The 23,044-nt window shown below is 36.5% G+C and overlaps 2 protein-coding genes across 3 annotated transcripts in view; both read right to left on the bottom strand.

The window, feature by feature from the left end:
- Nucleotides 1-1,156: 1,156 nt before the first annotated feature.
- Nucleotides 1,157-7,625, bottom strand: LOC102217255 (monocarboxylate transporter 13-like). Of its 2 annotated transcripts, none has more exons than XM_014469505.2 (5): nucleotides 7,320-7,625; nucleotides 6,435-6,680; nucleotides 6,199-6,342; nucleotides 4,474-5,256; nucleotides 1,157-2,053 (listed from the first exon to the last, which is right to left on the bottom strand). In XM_014469505.2, exons 1-5 carry the CDS (start codon nucleotides 7,348-7,350, stop codon nucleotides 1,845-1,847), a joined length of 1,413 nt encoding a protein of 470 aa, XP_014324991.2. In that variant the 5' UTR covers nucleotides 7,351-7,625; the 3' UTR covers nucleotides 1,157-1,844. The 2 variants fall into 2 exon arrangements, with proteins under 2 accessions (XP_014324991.2, XP_023198970.1); XM_023343202.1 differs by having other exon boundaries at nucleotides 6,435-6,726.
- Nucleotides 7,626-8,133: 508 nt separating this feature from the next.
- Nucleotides 8,134-23,044, bottom strand: part of LOC102230010 (tyrosine-protein kinase JAK2-like) — a 30,783-nt gene continuing 15,872 nt past the window's right edge. Inside the window, exons 13-24 of the mRNA XM_005800981.3 lie at nucleotides 22,517-22,604; nucleotides 21,272-21,399; nucleotides 20,978-21,116; nucleotides 20,521-20,672; nucleotides 18,282-18,432; nucleotides 17,103-17,236; nucleotides 16,266-16,455; nucleotides 14,384-14,508; nucleotides 14,119-14,291; nucleotides 13,189-13,306; nucleotides 10,070-10,183; nucleotides 8,134-9,003 (exon numbers count right to left, since the gene is read on the bottom strand). Coding sequence (XP_005801038.2) covers nucleotides 8,896-9,003; nucleotides 10,070-10,183; nucleotides 13,189-13,306; nucleotides 14,119-14,291; nucleotides 14,384-14,508; nucleotides 16,266-16,455; nucleotides 17,103-17,236; nucleotides 18,282-18,432; nucleotides 20,521-20,672; nucleotides 20,978-21,116; nucleotides 21,272-21,399; nucleotides 22,517-22,604 — 1,620 coding nt within the window. The 3' untranslated portion in view covers nucleotides 8,134-8,895. The remainder of the gene's footprint in view (nucleotides 9,004-10,069; nucleotides 10,184-13,188; nucleotides 13,307-14,118; nucleotides 14,292-14,383; nucleotides 14,509-16,265; nucleotides 16,456-17,102; nucleotides 17,237-18,281; nucleotides 18,433-20,520; nucleotides 20,673-20,977; nucleotides 21,117-21,271; nucleotides 21,400-22,516; nucleotides 22,605-23,044) is intronic.

Raw genomic sequence — 23,044 nt, forward strand, 5'->3', positions numbered from 1 at the left:
CACACTTGCGAAACTCCATTTTATTTTCGACATTAGCGGAATATGAACAAAGAGTTTCGCACATTTATAATGGAAACACGGCGACAATCTCCATGACTTCTGGGTCATTAACAGGAAAAAACGGGAAGAATCAGATTGTAATGTTTGGGATTAACAAAGGTTTTCTAAATGTATAAGAAATTAAAATTTGTTCTGAATAAAAGAACATGTTAAATGGTTTCTGAATTGTATCTGAATTAATTTCAGATCCATTTAAGTGCAGAAAGTCCACTAAAGGCATAATTTGCATCTTCCTTTAGGTTTTACAGTGTCATCGGGAACCAGTGGGTTTAAAATATAATTTCCTGATCATTTTCTTTTTGGTTTAGATCTTTTCGTTGGATTTATTGGCATCATAATCTGTCAAACTTTTCTTTTTAAAATGAGATTTTACAGTCAACCCATTCTCCTTTACGATTAACAACTTGCAGATATTCACCGCTCCTCTACAGCTGCAGCCTTTTAGCGTTTTGGTGCCATTTAGAAACAATTTCTTAATTTGTTTAAAAAAGTAGAGTCAACCCCAGAGCCTCAACAGCTTTCAACTTGACAGCAGAGTAACAATCCGGGGTTTGTTTCTGGGACAGACGAACCCATGACTTGGAAAAAGACGAACAAACTGTTTCCTGAATATTCTGGTTATAAAAAGACTAAACAAGATGCAGAAGGGGAAATGTGGGATTCTCTTAGAATTTGATAAAGCAAAGTAACACTAATAATAATAATAATAAAAAACTATTATGACTGAGAGGGAAAACTGACAATGAGCCAGAGGACAAAAATAAACCAAAACACCTTTTCACAGTTAATGTTTATGAGTTCATCTTAGGTCTGGCGACAAATTGATTGTAATTGAATTATTTGTTTTTGAAGATTTAATTTTTTCTTTTTTTTTCAGCAAAGCACTTCGTTGGTTTCCAGAGTGACGTAAACCCACCCAAATATTACCAGCTTCTGTTTTACAGCTTTTATTTATTTCAACTTTGAATAAAATTCAACTCGCAGAAGCAATTATTAATATAAAAGCCAAATCTTAAAGATATTTTCTGTAATTTGCATTTTTTTAAGGAACAGAAAGTGGGAGAAAAATAAATTAAAATCAGAAATCAGATTTGGTATAAAATGTTTATTTATTTTTTTAAATAAAAAGACAATTGCAGAGCATTAGTTCATCCCTGTAAGAATAACAAAAACGATTTGGAAAGCTGCTGCTCAGTAAATGACTGACTGTCCTCAGTTTATTTAAGATCAGATACAAAAAAAACATATAAAATGTACTGCATATTTATTTGAGGAAAAGAAAACAGCACATTCCAGCATAAACGTGTATAAAACATGTTGGTGGCAGCGTCGTTGCTTAGGTTAATTTAGCAGCATAACGTGGTGATGAATTTCATCCCTAAACGTTTCCTACATTGTCCTCCAACGGCAATAATGGAAAAAAGAAGAAAAGCTTTAAAACAACCAAATCAAAGTTTTGACTGTAATCGAGCTGGAAGAGGAGATTAAATGTGTTATAAACATTTGTTTGAGCAAAATAAAACCTAAATTAAAACTCCTCCAAGCTGATGTGAATCTTCACTGGGAAGATTTAGATTTTTCCCACTCAGATACTTTTTAAAAACTGCCGTGTTTTGTGTTTAATCCTTTGGTCTACTTTCAGGTAAATCATATGAAGTGTGTGGTTTTTCTTTTTTTTTTGCAGGTGTATAGAAAATTAATCTCACAAACTATCCAAACACAAACACTCCAACATTTGTTTAACTCGTCCTGCGTCCGCTCAGTCTTCAAACACTGGGCTTAAGTTAAGATTCTTGTGCAATGATGAGTCCTTCGATTTTCCCCGTTTCGCCGTCGCCCTGGTAGTGGATCGTCTGATGGCCGGCGGCCTCCACAGATTTCCTCCTCTGGATGAGGCGGTCAACCACGACGACAAACACGGCTGATGTAACAAGGCAGAAGCCTGAGAGGGAGAAGGCGGCGCTGAAGTTGTTCGCTTTGTCCACCAACCAGCCTTCAGAGGAAGACAAACGGTGACAACTGTCAACTATTCGGACGATTAATTGATTCATCAGATAAAAAAATTTGGCACATTCTGCAGATTTTTATTTAACCACTTAAGCCTTAACGTAAAAAATTTTAAACAAACAAGTCAGTGCCTTTTTAAAATAAGAAAATAAACATTTTGTTGCTTAAAATGCGATAACAGCGTTCCTTTAATCTATGCTTGATCATTTGTAGATGAATTGACTATTTTTTGGATTAACTGATTAATAATTGGATAGGAAAATGTTGCTTTTACAGAAGTTAAACTAGGTGAAGGTAAAACTATTCTGGTTCTGTGGAGATCATATTCAAAAGTTATTTTTTTTTCATCTTAAATGCAAAATGTAGATATTTATTGTTCAGTTTTGGCTCCGATTGTGTTGTTGTTTCAGCAAATGGCTTTTTTTGAATTTGAATTCTTCAAATGATTAATCGATTAATGAATTAGCTGACGATTATTTCAATAATTGATTATTCACAATTAATTGTTTTAGCATTGGTGAAAATGCAACACATTCAGAGTGAACACTTTAAAAGCTCCTTCAGTTCATACATAACACTTGTATTTGCCTACATTTTATATTATTGCCACAAACGTATTTCATAAAGCAGACCAACATAAAGCAGCACATAATTGTAAAGTAGAAAAAGGTTGTATGTTTCTTCTAGTTTATGAGAAATACAAGTCGAAAAAATTGTGGCATTTATATGTTTTATATGAGTTTGTAGAAATAACTTTTGCAAAGATTGCTGCTGAAAGTATCAGGGATTTGTCTCTACCAACATTTCACATCTAGAGACTGAAATTATTACTCATTTTTCTTTGCAGAAGAGTCCAAGATCAATCAAATTGGGTAGAGAGATATTGAGATTTGACCTGCTTTAAACTAGAAAAGTGCGTATTTTAACTTCCAAGTCACAATTAATTGCTTTTCTGTGTTGCTTTGTCAAGTAAAATCCTAACAAACTCATCGAGTTTTGGGGTTAAAACTTGATAAAAATGTGGAAAACTTTAAGGTGAGTGAATATTTTACAAAGCACTAGAAGGATTGCTGATAAATTAGCATAAGTCAGCATCAAGGGTATTAGCTCCTCCTGTAGATGGCGCTCTAGTGCCAAAGGAGCCAGTGTGCAATGCAAAGAAAATCCTGCTATGATAACATCAGCAGCTGAACAGAAATCAACAAAAATGTATAGTTCCCCTCAAAATGCAATCTTCATGCTCCTCACTAATTAACACATTATTTTGCTTGCAAATATAAACAAAAATCTCCACAAATCCACATCTGGAAAAATGCAATGAATGGGAATTTACACTCAATTTTTATCTGTAGTTCTTTTGAAGGTGTAGTAATGAAAAAAGTATTTTTCTCTTTCATTTAGCAGCTGTAGCTTTTAGTCAAATTCAAAAACTCTGAACAAAATATTAAAATCCATGTAGCACATCCAGTCTCTGCCAGGATGCATCAGTCTGAAGAAATGTAAAGAATAAACTATTTACTCGCAGAGGAATTCACTGAGAAAACATGCAGGTGATTTAAACTTGAGATCATCTGACGTTTCTTTGATGCGAGGCCAGTTTCAGTTCATAATCCTCACAGGATTATCGCAGATGAGTTTTTATTTCTGACAGCAATGGAAACCATGAGACCAGAAATGTGCAGATAACCAGTCAGAAATGTAATTCTTAGCAACATCTCCACCAATTTTATTTTTACTTCTGTACATTTTAGTAAAAATGATGGGACTTTGACTCCCTACTGGAATATTTTGTTGTTTTTGCAGCAGTTTACTCTCCTGAGATGCTTTTAAAAGCCTTAAATATTTTATTCTGATCTCATTTAAATGCTGTTTTCTACCAGACAAAACTTATTAAATATTTAAAATAGGAATAAGTAATAAAATATAATCACTTCTTGCTTAGATTTCATGGAAACACTTTTAATGAAATTTTACAGTTGTTAAAATCATTTCTCATTTAATTATTTATGAATTTTGTATTTAGGATAAAAAATAACCTGATTCAAATTCTGTAAAAAAAAACAAAAACTCATATTAAGCACTTTTTGCTATCCAATTATTAATTATTAATAAATTATTAAATGAAATGATGAGTTTTTACATCCAGGTTTTGGTAGAAAGAGAGAGAAAAAGAATAAATCAAATGTAAATCACTGAGGTCATTTTAATTTATTTAGCAATTAATTGATTTATTGGTTATTACGGCAGACCCAGTCAGAATAATCAATGACTAAAATAATCATTAGCTGCAGCCCTGTTTAAAACATCGATGCCAGTTTTATAAAAACACCTGCTGGTGACAGTATCGACGTCTCAAATCTTGTTGCTTTGGCTCCAGTGAACACAAAATGTTATAAAAACGCTTACCTCCAGCAGGCGGCCCGAGAAAGCCTCCGATGCTCCTGAACAGCATGAAGAGCCCCAGTCCGCTGTCAAAGCCCTCCAAACTCACAATGTCCACGATGGAGGTGACGTGAATGGCAACCATGCAGCCAAACAGGAAGCCGTAGATCGAGGCGAACACCAGAACGGACCAGTAGTTGTGACTGATGGGCAGCAGGAGCAGCACGACCCCCAGCAGCATCGTAACGATGGTGAGCAGCTGCAGGTTCCTCAGAAGCCTCATGTTAGCCAGCCAGCCACAAAACAGCCTGCCGGCCAGGTCGGCGACGGCCATGACAGACAGGATGAATGCTGGCCAGTACTTATCGATCCCCAAGCTATTGGCAAAAGGAACCAGGAAGAGGGTCGGGGTGAAAAACCCGGCGGCTGCAAAGATTGCAAACAAGATGTAGAGAAGAAGTTCGGGTTTTTTCAGCAGGCCGCACTGGAAGACTGCCTTCTTCTTTGGTGGTAGCGCAGCAGCACTGTCCTCTGCGCTCTCTTTGAGGTTCATGTGTGGAGCTCGAGTTGCCTCCAGGGGCCTCATGAGCGCGCCGCAAACACACAGGTTGAACTGAAGGCCTCCGATGATGAGCAACGCGCCCTGCCAGCTGTACATCTCGATGAGCCACTTGAATAGCGGGCTGAAAACGATGGCAAAGACACACTCCCCTGAGCTGGCGATGGCGTAGGCAATGGGGCGCCATCTTGAAAAGTAGTGATTCACCATGCTGATAGCAGGAACCCATGAGAATGAGATACCTGTTCCTGGAAGCAGCAGAAGAAAAATGTTTGCTGGAAGACCTGCAAGAATTCATCATGTCTTCAGATGATACTGGTATCTTCTGCACTGGAGGAAACATCTGAGAGATAAACTGAGAAATCACTACAGAAATGAAATGACTGAAACAACACATTTTTATTACATTTAGATAAAACTAAATTCATGATATTTGGAAAGCAAAATAACCAAGAAAACTCTGGCAAAAACTGACATCTTGGGGTAATCAAATCTTCTTAATGACTTTACTTGAAACTGTGTTTTGATCAGACAAGACTCAAGTTAAACTAAAACTCAAAGACTGGCGTGAAACAAAAAGGATGAATATGTGGAAAAGCACCTAATGTACGGTGGGAGATCTGTGATGCTGTGGGCCTGCTTCTCTTACAAATGTTCTGTAAGTCTTGTTAGTGGATGAAACCAAGGATTGTTTGACACTCTACATAAAAAACGTTGTCAGAAAACTGAAAACAGGATCTTTCAGAAAGATAATGGTCAGAAACATAAGGTTGAGTGAGAGATATAGTAGTTTTGTCAGTAATTTTACCTCTTTATTTGTGCTTATATCTGAAAAGCCTTATATTACCTTAAATAATATTATTTCTTTGTCTGCTGCTTACAACTGCAGTGTCACATCGAAATATTTTCATTTCATAAGTCTGACTAAACTCATAAGAGACTAAATACACAAAGATCAAAACAAAGCAGGGAGTGTTGAACCAGGCAGTCAGTGACTTCTTGAAGCAACATTGCATGACAGTTAAAAAGAAAAAACTGTTCTTACATACCTTTAGTTCTGCTTTTTATTTACTAAACCAATGAAGCAATGGGAACAATCTTCCAAAAGCAAATGAGTGAAGCTTATAATGATGTAATTTATCTGGAAAAGTTCACAAGGCAATAAAATACAGTCAGGAAGTCTTGCCTACCTTGTAGGACACCCAAAGTGAGGTAGAGCCAAGGCAGATTGATGTCCAGAGAGGCCAGCGACATCCCCAAAGTACACAAAACTCCTCCAAGTACGATGACCACTCTCTGAGAAAACCTTAACGTCAGTGCACTGGCTGCTGGAGCTAGTTAAAAAAATCAGCAGCAACAAAAGAAACTAAAAATACACACTGGTTTTAAAATAAATTGCACTGTCAACAGAAAGCCACACTCTTACCTCCTATATGAAACATAGCAATAGTTGTGGAAGAAACCCACGAGGTAGTGCTGGTCAGGACTCCAAAGTGACTCTGGATATCCAGGAAGAAGAGGCCGATGTTTTTGAGGACAGCTCCGGTAAGGCCCATAGCAAAAAAGGCTGAAGCGACCACCACCCAGCCGTACCCCCCGTCTGGAGGTCCGACTCTCTTGGACTTCATCTCCAAGCACTCGGCAGGCTGCTCTCCCGGCTGCCGATCGGAGGCTGTTATGTAATGTTCCCCATGTGGGAAGTACTCATGAAAATGAGTCTGCAATGTGCACAGATGTACAGAAGTTGTAATGATACAGCAAAAAACGTTGCCTTAAAATGCTTTTATAACATAAATATGGTTTTTCACTGTATAAAAATAAAGGACCTTCAGAAACGCATAAAGACAATTACAAAGTCAGCCTTTTATCACCGGAAGAAACTTTCCAGAATTAAAAGACTAATTTCCTAGCAAGATCTTAAGCAATACCTGAAACCTACAAAACACTAAAAGTATATGGACGAAACCCTCAAGATCACACTTTTGACCTACAACGCCGAGTATCTTTACAAATATGTAAAATAAAACGTGTTCCACTGATTAAAAGCTGCATATGCTCACAACGCAGAGGGTCTTATGCTGCCAAAAACATACAAAGGTTACGGCAAAACGGATAAAATCTCACCCACGACTTTTGACAAAACTAGGAAATCTGGGATGAGATAATTTAACAGTTTAACATCGGAGTTGTCGCATTTTTAAATAAAACAAACTCCCCTCTTCAAGGCAAACAGCAAAACTACTAAACATTTCACAAAATCCAAACGAAACATGGAGAGTTACTGAAAACAAAGGTTAAATTGTCGACTCACGTCTTTCCACGATGCTTTTTGTCCCCGACATTTGTTATCCCCTCAAACTCACTCTCAGCAGCAGTGCTTTTTTTTATTTTACCGAAGTCAAATTCAGAGCCCTTTAAATTGCTGTGCGCCTCTATTTGGACGTCTACGGTAAGTTCATCTAAACCCCCTCGAATAAAACGTTTAAAATTACTCGAGTAGTAGATCTTCGTATCTCATGGACAAACGCTAAAGCATACAAACTAATTTTGCAACTAAAAACCAACACCTTATAAGGATTTTTTTCATCCGGATAGAAATGTCAGCGAATGGCTACGACCTTTGATGAAGCTAAAGCTAATACGTATCGAACGTCACATCCGATTTTCAAAACAAAATAGAATTTTGTTTTAGTTGAATTTATTTACCTGGGGTTAAATTAATATATGTTACAGCACACGAACCAAAGAACTGATTTAAAAACAGATAAACAATAGGACAACATAAATTTGTCTAAAATACGCCTAAAGCTAATCGAACGTCACATCCGGTTGGTATTTCATAATAAAACGCCACAATAATTATCTTTGCTTGCGTTTGTTGGTTCGTCAGTCCTTCTGGTACAGAAATGTTAAATAATTTTAAGTAATGAAAACTCTAATAATACTGAAACCTTGAGTTTTAGCGTATCTAGCTTTTAAATCAAGGTAACAATGTAATAATAAAAAAATCAAAAGCATCACATGTTCCGCTAATTTCCCAGTGGACCATGTGATATCAACAATACATTAAATTTGTTCAACGGAAGTTTTGAGGAAAATGAAGGAAATGCATGTAAAGAAATTTCTTCACAGATATATTCTTTATTTTCACGCCACCTCTCACAATGAAAACAATGACAGATTTTTTAAATCACCTTTGTAAGCACATACTTTAACAATGGCAGTTGCTGTCATCTCAAATATAGTGTTAACATTATTTAAATTTATAAAATTATAAAATCTTTCTGGACATATGTACACAATTTACTGCTATAATACAGTTAAGCACACACATTTAACAAAAAAAAGAAGCTATCAGTCCACTTCTTCTCAGGTGACAGAAAAGGGGATGGCAAGAGCTAGCCCAGCTAACCGTATGGACCTCTCATGCAAATGCACGCGCACACACACACACACACACACACACACACACACACACACACACACACACACACACACACACACACACACACACACACACACACACACACACACACACGAACAGAGAACTTGTTCACCACAAGCGTCTGTAGCTTTAGTTCTGGCAACAGTCTCGTCACAGTCTATAGGTGCTTCAAGTCTTCTTTTAAACTTTGACCAAATACAGTTACACATTTTCAGCAACATCCGCTTCCAAGGTTTGGCCATCCAAACGTTTCCAGGCCACTCAGCTACTCCACATTACACAAATGCCTTGCTGGAAGGCACCTTGGCAGTAGTTCTCGAGCAGATCCTTGTTCCAAGACACGGCGTTCCACTTTTCTTTGCTTTGGTCTTCATCCTACTGCCACAATCAGGGCAACGGTGTTTCAAGTGTCGTGGTTCAACGTGAGGACGGCACTTGACTTTTAAAACTCCTCACTGTCCCTGATCAGGTCGATGCGCAGAGCCAGCTCATTAAAAGACGGACGTAAGGTTGGGTCGTTATCCCAACACTCCTCCATGATCTGGTAGATCTGGAAAGAAAAGGAAGAATGTCAGCAGAGAGTAAAGGAAATCAATCATTAGAGGTTTACGACACAGAAACATTTACATCAGAGGAGTCAAAATCCTTGACATGGGTCAAAAATTATAGAGTCAAAAGTATTTGTGGACAAGAAAAATATTAAATCTTTCAATTATTTGTTTATTGTAGAAAAGTGATGTTACTGATAATGGATCCAAAAGGTAAAAAGGATTTTGCTGCATTGAAAAGAAAAATCTAGTTTTTGAATTCTTTTGGACTCGATTGGACAAATTTATTTTCAGTTATAGGAACAGGATTTGGGTCACTTTCTTTCAAAACGCTTTAATAAGTTAAACAAATACTGTAAAAGTCTCTGGATCTACGTAGTTCTACTTATTAATTTTATTTTTTATTTGATAGGAACAGATGCAAGAAACAAAGACCAAGATCATCTAATGTCTGCATCACAGTGTGAATAGCCATAGCTAACTCACAACACTCAAAACTAGAAGGACCTTTAACAGTTTAAGTGAAAAGGTCAACAGAAAATACAATTATAAATAGTATTAATTACATGCAGTTTTATATTGTGAAAGCTTAGCTATAAAAAGACCATTACTTTGTGTTGTACTTAACTTTTTCCATTGTAAGAAAATTATGTCGATAATAATTTTACATTGATTAAAATTAAAAACCATGAACCACTTGTGATAGATCAAATTTGAATTATTCTTGAACTGCAGTTGGGAGCCGCACAAAATCAGTCTAGGGGCCACAAGTGGCCCACGCGCCGTACTTTGGACATCCCTGATTCACGTTGACATGTTGGTTTGTGTAGCGTGACAAAGCGCAGCTCTCAGAGGAAGTCTGACGAATACTTCAGCTGAGCCAGCAACCGATTATCTCATAAACCAAGATGGCTACTATATCTGAAATTGATTTTTAAGAAATCTAGTGGCAGTTGCTGTTTTATAAAGCAGTCTAACAGTTGGTAGAACTTAATAAAAGCCATTCAGTGATGTAGTAACAATAATCTGTCACAAACAGAGCTTAGAGATAAACACAAAGGTGCATACCTCTGAAGGACAACCCAGGGGCTGAGGCAGCCTGCTGCCTGATTTGAGGAGCTCAATGAGGTGATAGACGATCAGCTGCCCCTGCTTATCGTTACCCATCATTGACATAAATACCTAAATGGAGGAAATAAGTGGAAAAAGATGGTGAGTTTGAGGGCAAGTAGGAATTTTTCAGACTATAACCACAAACTTTAGTCCTTTATCTCATAGACAAACACAAAGTAGGATATAAAAATAAAAGCAAAACAGTTTTTTAAACATTTTTTACAATTATAATCTGGAAGTTATCATATATTCGCATGCATCCCTCATGAGGAAATACTTCCTAGAATCTCCATTCACTGAAATCCCTTATGAAGAAATACCCAAATATTCAGACAAAAGAAAATTAGCTTTTCTTTGCAAAATAAAGTGAAGCCTTGCCATAGACCTCAATGAGTTTAGGTCTGGACTTTTACTCTGCCTTTCTAACACATAAAGGTGAGGTAATCTTTGTTTTAAAGCATTCTAATGTAGCTCTGGTGTAATCTGGTTTCCCCTTCTCTATAAGTAAACCTCCACCCCAGTCTCAAGTCTTACATAGCCTCTAACAGGTTTTTCTGTAGGGATTGCCTTGTATTTAGCTCCATTCATTTCCCTATCAACTCTGACCAGCTTCCCAACTAAAAGAAAGAGGAAAAAAAAAGAGATGCAGTAATTAATATTTATAAAGAGAATGTGAGCGAGAAAGATTAGTGAATAGTTCACTTTAGTTATTCAGGCCTGAGTCCCCTTGGGAGATGGTTTTGGGGAACTGAGCCACATGCACATTAAGACATGAAGGATGACGTGCCTCGGCAGTCAGATTATTGGAAAAAAGAGCATGTCTGGAGAGGGTTTACGTTTAATGGCGCTGTCATCCTACATGAATCAAACTGAAGCTTACTCTCTGAATGTACACAGTGTTCTCAGAAGTACAGAAAGCCTTTACATCGAGCGTTCAAGCGAACATCATGAGTTCAGTCTGCTCAGGTGAAAACAGGGTGAAAGACTCCGCTCTCAGGCAGGCGAACCATCTTTTAGTCATGACTCGCATGTCAGGGCTCGTTTTTGGCCACTTTACAAAAAAACAAAACAATGTACTCTGACGCCAAATACAGACACTGTGTATACTGTAATTGTGTCTCCTTAATGTGTTTGCTCAGTAGAGGTCCTACATGTCTTTTCAAGTCTAAAGGTTCTCCAAAATCCTCTCAATTTCACTTGGGTGGAGGCATTTTATATAGATATAAATTAGCACTTAATTTCACATTGTCTTAAATGGTGCAAAAGACAGTTTTAGTTTCTTAAAAGTTCAGATTCTTAATTATTCAGATTGATAGGTATGAATTTGTAACCCACCTGCAAACACTGGTTCTGATCAGGTCATTCTGACTGTGGCATAGTAGCGTAATTGCACAGGTGTGGCCTATGACCAGGTGACATATTTCCACCTTCAGTGGCGAGACGCTATGCAGGAGAAGCAAAACGGGTCTGCTGATTTCTCACGCTGTAACGCAGGGAGACCAACAGCATGTGTTGCTCGGCTTGTAGCTTAAGCTTTACTACAACAATTCTGGGCGCCAAGACGACACAGAACTAACTCACTACTGCGACTGTTTGTTGTTTGTGATCAGGACAAAAAGTAGTAAGTTTTTTTAAGGAACATTTTAAAACTGCACGTTAGTTTATTCTGTTCTGGATAAAACATCTAAATCTTGATGCTCATGCAGGTTGGTGATGAGTATAAAAATTGGCCACTGTCAGAAACCCACAAATCAGATCTTTTTTGCAACCAGTGAATGCACCACACTAAGAGCTACCGGTTGGGGCCTGACATTTCAAAAAGCACGCCCACATGCTGAGGTCATTCCACTTTCCTAGAAGATGTAGCTGGCTGTTGCAAGCTTCAGCAACTCAGCAGAACACAACCATCAATCCTGAATATCACCTCTTGTTCTCTCATGCCCATACTAGTTGTGTTTCATACATTTCCAATCCGTGAAACACTGAGCCACCAACTTGGAGGTTAAGCTTTTAATAGGAGGTTAAACTTTAAGAAAGAAAGGAAATGCTTCCAGTGAAGCACATTTTGTCCTCTTTGTTTCACTTCTGTCTACAAAGATACAATGAAAGGCTAAGGCACTGATCTCAATCTCTCTTTCTGAGCCACTGGTTTTAGATAACAGGTCATTCATAAATATTTTAAAACGTTATTTCAGAAATAGTAGACAGGAGTTTCATGGGCCTAGTAAAGCTGAAGTAAATCATATTGGATTAGAAAGATGCATTTGCAAAAGCAGAAACGAATACAGTTGTAAATACATGGATTTAAAAAGTGTAAAAGTTTTTAAAGACTATTAAATTAATCATATTTCGAGGATGCATTAAGACATTAGCTGTAAAATATATTTTCTGTTATAAATCAGAGTTAATTGGACATTTAATAAAAAAACTGAAAAGTGTAAATGTTTATAAACCTCCAATTTCCAAGGTTTCTACTTTTAAGTGCCATTCGAACTTAGTTTCTGGAGGTTTTCTTAATAAAAATAAAATGGGTGCAGAAAAAATCCCATATTTTCTGGACTATAAGGCCCACTTAAAGCCTTTAATATCAAAAAAATTACAGTACGCCTTATAATGTGAGCGCTTTATATTTTGTTCTGGAGTAAAACAGTACCATCTAGTGTATTAATATGGATTAATTCTGGTTGTGCTTACTGACCTCGAAGAGATTTTGTGTGGTACCCAGTCAAAATGTTTTATTTACATTATATTACAGCTACTGGAGTAATACGTACTGTGCTTTGACTGACTGACTTATCTGACTGTTGCGCTTTATATATGAAACAATATAAAAAAATAGATCATTCATTAACAGTGTGCCTCATAATCATGTGCGCCCTATAGTGCAGAAAATACTGTAAGCAAATTAAAACAGAAAAAGAGAGCAGTGGAAAAAGCAGTCAGCTGGAAATCTATCCTGGAGTCACCAGTGGTAGCTTTGTGTTTGGCTTACTTTAACAAGTTGCTAGCACTGACATCAACTGGATTAGGAAGCAAAATGCAATTCACACATACAGATGAATTCAGCTACTTACTGCAGGAGGGCTGCAGTTCTTGTAACTGTGTGTGAAGAGCTCATACAACACCACTCCAAAGCTCCAGACGTCTGAAGCCACAGAGAACTTGCTCTCAGTCAGTGACTCAGGGGAATACCTGCAAAACACACGTACACAGGCGGGCTTTACACACACTGCGTATTGGAGATGGTAAGACATGTCAAAATCGAAGCTTCAATACCAAAGAAAAAACATCTGAACAAATACCAAAGTGAGTGTGGGTTGTTAACTTGTAGACAATTTCAGTGCCATGTAGAGTTGAAACTAGAGGTTTACATATAATACAGTGGTTCTCAAAGATTTTCTGGGCCCCCCTATGGATTACAATAAAATCTCCGCCAAGAAAGAAAAAAGAAAAATCAACTGGGCACACACATCCTTCAACCAGACATAAACCTAGACACAAACCTATACACATATTTTGTTTTCAAACTCCACTGAAGTTTATTTCACACTTCAGGTTGCAACAAAACACACTACAAACCATCTTTACAGTTAAACACTTTACAGTTAAACTGTCAACACGCAGACATGACCTGTCTGTGTGTGGTCCGTCAGTCAAACTTTTCTCACGGAGAAGAGGACAGTGGTTGATTTTTAGACCTCTGCTGAGGTAGATAAGATCGGTGGATAAGATCGGCTTCACATATAAAAATCTGCCGATCACCAATCTCCCAAAATCAGTGATCAGCACCGATAAATTGGCTGGCCAATAAATCGGTGCACCCCTAATTCCAAAGTGGTTTCAGAACAACAATGAAGTCAATATTTTGATCTGATTTACCTTCAGACAGTGATGGGAAAAAATGTGCATGTAAACTTGTGGATTCAACATGGGATGTCTAGTTTACTCATTTAGTCAAATTAAGTGTATTTGTGAAGTATGTAACATAAAAAAAAATTTCATACCAGAAAATGGGACTCTCTCCCGGCTCTTGGACCATATAATACTCTTTGTCCTGAGGCAGAACTTTGGTGAGGCCGAAGTCTCCAATTTTCACTCTTAGCTCACTCTCAACTAGGATGTTCCGTGTCGCCAGGTCTCTGTGGATGTACCGTTTACTCGACAGGTACTCCATTCCCTGTTGACAAACACATAAAGACAAATAAGAAGTCCAGTTGTTGGTTAGAGGCCCAGAGAAGGTTGCTAAAACTTCAGGTCACGCTGCAGCACCTTGCAGATCTGAGAGGCATAGTGGACTAGCTTTTTATGATCGATCCGCTCCATGTTTTTTATGAGATAATCACGAAGACTTCCAAAGGGAAGATACTCCATGATGAGGCGAAGATTACGTCGACCTGAATGAACCCAAGGAAAACAATTACATGTAAATAATACACAACATAAGATAATAACTTTAATGATGCGCAGTGAAATATAAACATTTTATTAATCAATTATTCTATTAAATAGTCTGACAATTAATCAGATAAAAAATAGGCACATTCTGCAGATTTTCATCTAACCATTTAAGACATTTTTCACAATATTAGAAATACATTAAAGATGAAAAAAACCTTTTTAAATAAGAAACTAAAAATTAAATTGCCTAAAATTCAACAAAATAGCATTCCATTAGTGTGCGTTTGATTATTTGTAGCAAAAGATGCAACTGCAGCTGACAAAATACTGTCTACTAGTTTGTTGGTTATTTTTGATTAATAAATAGATAATGTAATAGGAGACTTATTATTATTATTATTTTTACAGAATTTGAAACAGGTGAAGGTAAAAATGCCACTTAGCTCTGAGTAGAATATATTTACAGGCAAAAGTTTTTCATCTTAAAATGCAACATTCATTTTTTTGCACAGTTTTGGCTTATTTACTCTTCTGATTGTGTTGTTCTTTCAGCAAATGGCCTTCTCTTCAGTCTGTACTCCAGTTAAATCAATCGATAATAAAATTAGTTTACAATTATTTCAATAATCAATTCATCACGATTAATTCAATACAAGATGATAATAGACGACATAAAATAATGACATGATTGATTCTCAGTTAACTGAAGCAGGTAAGTTCACTTTAAGCCTCTTTGTAGCCTCTTGTGGATCAGAACTAAGTGCAAGACTGGAGCCTCCAATCATAAGAGAAACTATATTTAATAAACAGCTTCAGCATGCATTTAAGAACTAAAGAAATAGTTAATATGACCAGAAAACTAGTTGACACACCATACTACCATAAAACTTTGAAATAGTCCTATAAATTGTCAAATTCAGCTGTTCCAGTCACTTCCTTGGCAATAAATGAATAAAGTCAAGCACCTAGACATCCAGACTGCTTTGAAAATCATTTTTGAAAGAATGTGTTACTCTCACTGATGGGGCTGAAAAACTTATCACGATACAAACGTTTCATATCAGTCAATATCGATAACTATTAATTTGTTTTGTGTTTTAAATATCTGAAATACAGCCAACCTGTTAGTGTGACCTTTCCTGTTCCACAGTTTTATTTTTAAGTAGTTATGAGGCAAAGAGGCAAAAACTTTAAACTGCCGCTGCGAAAGTTACTCAACAAGTTGTTGCTAGGAAACCACACGTTCCTCAACGTGTTGCTAGGTAACCAAAGAGCAAGTGAGTTGGTTTATGCCACCAAACTTACTTAGCTGGCTATGAGAGATTAAGCAGCTAAAGCCTTTCCTCTGCCTACATCCCCCAGAATGCTTTATGTTTTTGGATCAGAGTTCAGTAAAATTATGGAAGATTCTATCAGATTTATTATCTATGGATATTGATCATGTGTCTATTGTGATATACATTGCTATTTATTGTCCAGACCTACTCAGTGAATTAAATCCTCTGACAGGATGCTACCTGTTCAGTAAGTACATTTGTGAAATTTCTTTGCTACTATACATTACATAGTCAGCTTGTAGTAATACTGCATCTCAGTCACAGTATTATACACAATACAACCTTCTGGACTGTCTTTTCCCAGACAGCAAAGGCCATATCACACCATACCATATCTATTCATTCCCTAAGTAGATATATTTAAGTCATAACACATGAGATTTAGAATAAATACTAAAAATAAATGTCAGAAGTACCTGCGCTGTAACAGACACCCTTATACTTGACGATGTTCTCATGCTGGAGAGATTTCAGAATCTCAATCTCCCTCTCAAAGTCTCGCATGTGCTCCGCTGTGCTGTGCTGGAGTTTCTTCACAGCAACAACCTCTCCGGTGTTGTCCTGGAGTGGGTCATAGCGGCACATCTCCACACTGCCAAAGTTTCCCTTAAGCACAAAATGACTCCAGGTGAGACACTGCTGTTTGATTTGAGACTCTAAAAAATGTACAGCACATCAGTTTTGTTCTAAATGAAGTCTTAATAAATCTGTAATAATGTAATCTCTGGTGAAGACCGACAGTCTACACTGCAAAAACACCAAATATTACATTGTATTTTTAGCCTAGTTTCTAAACCCCCCCCCCCGCCAAAAAAAAAAAACCCCAAAAGAAAAACTTGCAGAATTTTTCACTAATAGAAAAACAATTTTTTACCTTGTTATGAATGAAAAAATATACCAGTGGAATTAGTACTTTTTATTAATATTAAGGAATTTATTTTTATTTGATCTTGCTGAAACGTTACTTTTAAGTTAGTTTTGTCTTATTTCTAGTGTACGAAAATATTTGCACTAGAATCAGAATTTCTTTTTTGTCATTGTGCATAAAACGCAGCGAAATTTAAAAAATAGCAACTCTCGAAAGAAAGTGAAATAATTGAATAAAATACAAAATATAGTAGAAATACACTAGAAACAACTGGGTTATTAAGAGTAAATAAACTAGAAACCAGACCAAAAATACTTGGAGATTTTACAGTGCGAAGATACTTTGCATGGGTGCAACAGATGAAAGCATCGTCATCAATTAATACCTTGCCAAGTAACTGTAAAAATATGAGATGTCGTTCTTGAAACAGAGCTGGCTCCTGATTCTCAAAGCCGCCAGCTGTGCCACTAGCACCTGTTGTTCGGTTTGGCAGGATGTCATCCATGATCAACTCGTAGTCTAAGAACAGGAAAAGATACATTTAGTTTATGTGTGGGTTTGGGAAGTCCATGGCAAAAAACAAACAAACAAACAAACAAAAAAAAGAGACAACTTAAAATGGAAAATTAACTAACCTATTTTAAGGTTTTCATTTTTTGACAAGGACCCACTTGAAAACATAGCATGAGTTTATGGGGTAGAAGTTCATACATTCTTTTTTTATTCTATTCTATTTGTTGGGGGGGGGGTCTACAAAAATATGTCTCTTGAATTACTTGTTTATGTCTGCTATTGGATATTGCTATCATGTTTGAAATAAGTAAAGTGTGCAGTTAAGATGCTGATAAACATCTTTGCAATAACAGCATCCTCTAAAGAAGTTTAAATTTAGCTAGAAGAAGTTTTATTTATGTAGCACTTCTTCAGCAACAAGGCAGTTCAAAGTGCTTTACATGAATTAGAAGGAAAAACAAAAACAACAACAGATAAAACAAGCACAGCAAAAGAAAAACTACATTTTAAAATGTTCCAGTTGTTCTAGGTTGCTAAGTAGAGAGCATTTTCAAAGTTTGTTCTCGATTTGTGAAGTATAAAGCTAATTGTTGGTTCTCGATGTTTGATTCTTGTTCTGGATTGCTACTCCACCATTTATAAACTAACATTACTTTATAAATGGTGCTCTGATATTAGTAGCCACAATTTTTATAGAAGCTGAGCCAATTCCAGTACTGATTCCTTATCTATCTAATCTAATAATTATGTCTTCTTCAGAGTTCGGTAGTTGCCAAAGAGGGCAAAGGGGGGGGAAAAAGCACATCAACTCTTTTACTGCCACAGGGAAAAAGGTGACTAATACTTCTTCCTTTAGTCTGTTCCTAATTTTATTTTCCCAGAATAAGTGAACAAAGACTTTCCCCATAAGTTCTCAGGAAATCATTACACATACTGATGACTGTTTAGTTGGATGCGTTCGAGGACTTCTGGAATCTACATAGGCGTCTGATTTTTAATCTGAAACGCCAGAGGAAGAATTTGTCTGCAGGGTCAGGAGGGTTAAACCGACCCGGTGTGAAGAGGCTGTGAAGGTCGCGGATCACCGCCCGGAATGTGGGCCTGAATGTCGGCTCGTAGTCCATGCAACTGGTGATCAGGTTAGCGATTTCTGTCCACTTTGGTGCCGGAAGCTGCTGGCGATCGTTGTAGAACAGGACTTTCTGTAGTGAATAAAGGAGGATTAATGCAAACTCATTCTGAAGAACAAAAACAACAACCTTCTTGAGTCGGTGTGAGAGAACCGGGCATTCGCCTCAGAAAAACCCAATGAGCACTCTTATATAATATAACAACCGCCTCATGCATCAACAGGATGGACAATTATTCAAACTACGCTCGGTTTATCCAATTACTTTAAACAACAAGTGTCTCCCATTATTAATGAGGTGCACAAGGTTTCACTATGACACTTCTCTTTTGAGACGTCCCACGAGCTTCCTGCATATTTTACCATTTGAAAAAATATTTTTTCCAAACTTAAGGTTTTTTTCCTGTAGTTTTTAGAACACGTGTATTTGGCCCGTGGGCCAAATACAGCCCGCCAAAGCTTTTTATGTGGCCCTCTGTATTCTAAACTGAACACTGTTTGGTTAAATATTATGTTGTCAATCAAATCAATGCAGTTTTTATCTGCTTAATGGCAAAATACATCAATCAGTTCCTTCAGTTTCTTGAGAATTATTGTGGAAATTCACACAATCAAAAAAATCCCTGCACTTTTTGGAGCTAATTGGGAGTTTATTGCAGATTCTTCTCAAAAACTTGTCTAAAACTTTGTTACATGTACTACACAGCTGACTCAGCTTTAATTGATGTCAAATAGTCCACAAGCTATATAGTGAGTAATAAAATGTTACATTTACTGTCATAAATAAGCGCAAATATCTCCAAATTAGTACCACAAACAGTTTGATATTTATTGCAAAAAATCACAGAAAGAATCACAAAATACTGGGACTGGAAAGATATTCAATAATGTCATTTAATTTTAAGAATTCATTGAGATTTTTGATAAAACCTGTATTGAAAAGGCTTTATCAATACATTCTGGCACAACCGGCCCTTTAAGAGGATTCATGATCTTGATTTGGCCCAAAACGAAAACAAGTTTGACACCATTGGTTTAGAACATTATGCAGATCTGAAAACACAATCTGTACCACAGTCAGGTCTTATTAGCTGTATGTTAAATGATGATGATTAGATGACATAAAATGAAGGTGGCTTCTGATTTCAGAGTATGCGACCCACTAAGATAAACTTTTTAAAAACTTTTTACTGGGAGTTCCCAGTGCAAATCACTGCACTTGAAATTATACACATGTATGAAGCAATATACAAATTGTACATATACAACCAGTTATACTGCGTTCCATGAGGCTGTGTTTGCCCACAGTCAAAAAAAAAACCCCCAAAACAACAACAACAAAAACTAAACGAGTTTAGGATACAGACGAAAATCTCCTCCTTTTCAACATTTGTTGTTTGAAATAAATGTTTCAATTGGGGACCATTTTTCTATGAAGACGTAACTTTTCATCTGTAGTTTTGCTGTAATTTGTTTCCCTCACACTGTTCTTCCACTGATAGACTGTGGGGAGCTGCAGCTTCACTCAGGAGACCAGGATCATTCTCTTTGCAAGAGCAAGTCGAATCTTAACAGATAAAACTTAGTGTGAACTTTATTCTGAAAAATGCCTGGTTTTATTAAAGGTGGCTCTAAGAGGAGTATAATGCTCAAACCCGCAGTAATTTCATTTTGCAATAAGTTGACAGCTTTGGACAGTCCCAAAATATATGGGTGAAATCTCCAATCAAACATTTGTCTGAGGTGCAACCAAATCTAGATGTAAGAGAAGGAATACTAAAGAACCTCACTTTGATTTTTAATGCCGGACTGTTTTGATATTTTATGTCCCTCCTGAAACATCTTCTCCCGATCCTCCTCTCTGATTATTATTACATTCATTTCTAACTCCTATTTCCCCTTCGTATCTTTTGTCTGCTATGGCACCAAAGACCAACTCTAATTCAACATCTAAATACTTAAAATCAGGTCTGTATAACAGCTGTGACTGTGATTATGGGTGAATATTGCATTGAATTGATCAGTTACCATAAACCTACGTCATGTCCAACTCTCTGTGGTCGGTACACTACTTTGTGCATCAGGTGCGAGAACGTACAGGAAGTGATGCTGCATCAATTTTACAAAGACTTCATATTCGTGGTCATAAAGTCAGCCCTACCTTTGTGTTGTCCAGCATTGCCAGTGGTTTCTCTCCGCCGCTGCAGATTTCCCAAAGCGTGGTGCCGAAGCTCCACTTGTCTGCAGCCAGACTCAGAGTCATCGGCTCGTTTATGTATTCCGGTGGCACCCAGGGGATCCTTTCAATCAGGACTGATTACAAACAAAAACAAGTGAGGAATTGATTGCTTCATTCCCCCATGTCACATATTGACATTAGTAAACAAAATTTTATTGTATCCAGTTTGATTTGATGCCTTCACTGATTACATTTAGACTAGAAATGTCCATATATCAGCTGAAAAAGTTAAAGTTTGTAGGAAAACAGCTTCTCTGTGCTATTTGTTAATTTGCCAACACAAAAAAACGTCCAACTGATGCTTGTCAATGTGTTAACAAGCTCCCCCTGCTGGTAGAAATGGTTATGACAGTGAAGTGGAGGTTGGAGAGGAACTCACTTTCTTTAGGCAGGACAGTGATGCCGATGCCGGGGTCGCTAAGCTTGATGAACGGGGGATTCCCAGCCCTCCGATCCTCCTCCCTGATCAGCAGAACATTTTTGGCACAAACATTCCCATGGACAAGATGCTTTTCCTCCTGCAGGTACAAAACAAGAAATTTGTGCAAATTTAACTTTAAAAAACACATTTCAGCTCATATTATCCTTAATCTCTTCTTTACAAATTCATAAAAGTCTTTACAAGAAATTACAGCAAAACAAACACAAAGTCTGATTTAAAATGGATTTTTACCAGGAAGTTCATGGCCCAGGCCAGCTGTTTTGCCACTTCGAGCTTCCACTGAATGTTTATAGAGTTCTTGTTTTTCTTCAGGTAGGTGTCCAGCGAACCCAACTTCACATATTCCTGCACCATGATGTCTGAAAGGGGACAAAAAGGATTTTTCTTTTTATAATTTATTTTTTAAAAATGACAAGCTTTTTCATACCAAAATATAAAGCTTTGAATAAAAAGAAAACCACAAAACAGATTATTTTTGTTGTAAAATAATCAAAGAAAGGGCAATAACTTGGGCAGTGAAAAACACTTTTCACTTTTTTAATCAACAGGTGAAACGGCTATGATACATATTTAATCAAGTGGTAGAGGATTTCTAAAATTTAAAGGTTAAGAGAATTTTGTCTTTTTTTAAATTTTTTTTTACCTGAACCTACATTTCATTTTCCATGTTCCATCAAGGAGCTTAGATCTTCAAATGTTTTTAAAACTGGATATTAACATTTTTAATGATCAACTATTAATCTATCAAAATTAGCAGAAGTGGAAGAGACTGAACAGATAATAGAATATTTAGTAGGAAATTAATATTTATTGCAAAGAGACTCTGCTGAAGGACACTGTAATCCTATGAAGAGAGAGTAAAGAACTGTCATTTATATGTTGTGATCACTGCAAAAACATAAAATCTTACCAAGTATTTTTGGTCTAGTTTCAAGACATGATTCACGTGTTATAAATAAATTTATCTGCCAATAGAACAAGTTCTTTTTCATCACTATTAAGAATTTATTTACTTGAAACAAGTCTCTAAATCTTGCTTTTAAGTTAGTTTGTCTTATTTCAAGTTTACTGAGATATTTGCACTAGAAATTAGACCAAATATACTTGGTAAGATTTTGTGTTAATGAAGTTATACTCAAAATTAGCAAATTTTATCAGTTGCTTATGGTTAGAAACATACAATTGTAGGCATAAAGTGCAATTTCGTTTGGTTGTAAGCTAAATTTACAAAAGGATTTAACCATCACTATTTATTTATTTCAGATATTTGACCTCAACTAAAAGTTTGTTTTGGACATTTGAACATCAGGTGTGAGAATCCTTGTGAAATATCACAGTACTGCCTCAGTTGACGAATAATCCATATTAGTGGTATTTTTAATCAGATTTAACAGTATTAGAAAGTTAGCATTTACAGAATGCATGAAACATACCAGCAGTAAGAAATATGGCAGAAAATGTCTGAATCTGACTTACTCTCTTCTCCACAGACACAAACTCCATAGTTGAGGATCAGGTGTTTATGGGATAACTGGCTCATCATGCTGGCTGCTTCAAAGAAAGACTAGAAAACCAGAAGGAGAGAAAAAAATATGCAAAATTAGAACTCAGAAAAATTAAAACCAAACCAGAAATCTTATCTGATTGAGTTTTCTCAGTTGTATCCACTACACTATTTAATACTTCACCTTACAACTATCTAAATCCTTCACATGTTTCTATTTAAATGCATATGTTTGTTTTTAGAAACATTACTATATTAAAACAAACTGTTTTGGTATTTATTTTAATCTCTTTTTAGAAGACATACTCCACTTTTCACATCACCAACATTAGTAATCTTTAAAAGAGCTGTAATGCACAAATTATATACTTTTCTACAAAAAAGTACAACCTTTGCACAAAGGGAATAATGAAACATATGTTTCTTTCAGCTAAATAAATTATATAAACTGGTGTTAAAATGTTTCTAGTTTGGCACATCTAAAAATGTTCATGTATGAT

Source organism: Xiphophorus maculatus, chromosome 12 (genome assembly GCF_002775205.1).
Source record: "Xiphophorus maculatus strain JP 163 A chromosome 12, X_maculatus-5.0-male, whole genome shotgun sequence".
In the NCBI taxonomy this organism is placed as follows: domain Eukaryota; kingdom Metazoa; phylum Chordata; class Actinopteri; order Cyprinodontiformes; family Poeciliidae; genus Xiphophorus; species Xiphophorus maculatus.

What these genes read in the sequence shown, in the direction of transcription:
- LOC102217255 (XM_014469505.2), bottom strand. Translation starts at nt 7,350, where the DNA reads ATGTCGGGGACAAAAAGCATCGTGGAAAGAC. An exon ending in TGCTATGTTTCATATAGGAG is followed by an intron (nt 6,343 to 6,434) that starts GTAAGAGTGTGG and finishes TTTTTTAACTAG; the next exon opens with CTCCAGCAGCCAGTGCACTG. An exon ending in TCTCGGGCCGCCTGCTGGAG is followed by an intron (nt 2,054 to 4,473) that starts GTAAGCGTTTTT and finishes CTTCCTCTGAAG; the next exon opens with GCTGGTTGGTGGACAAAGCG.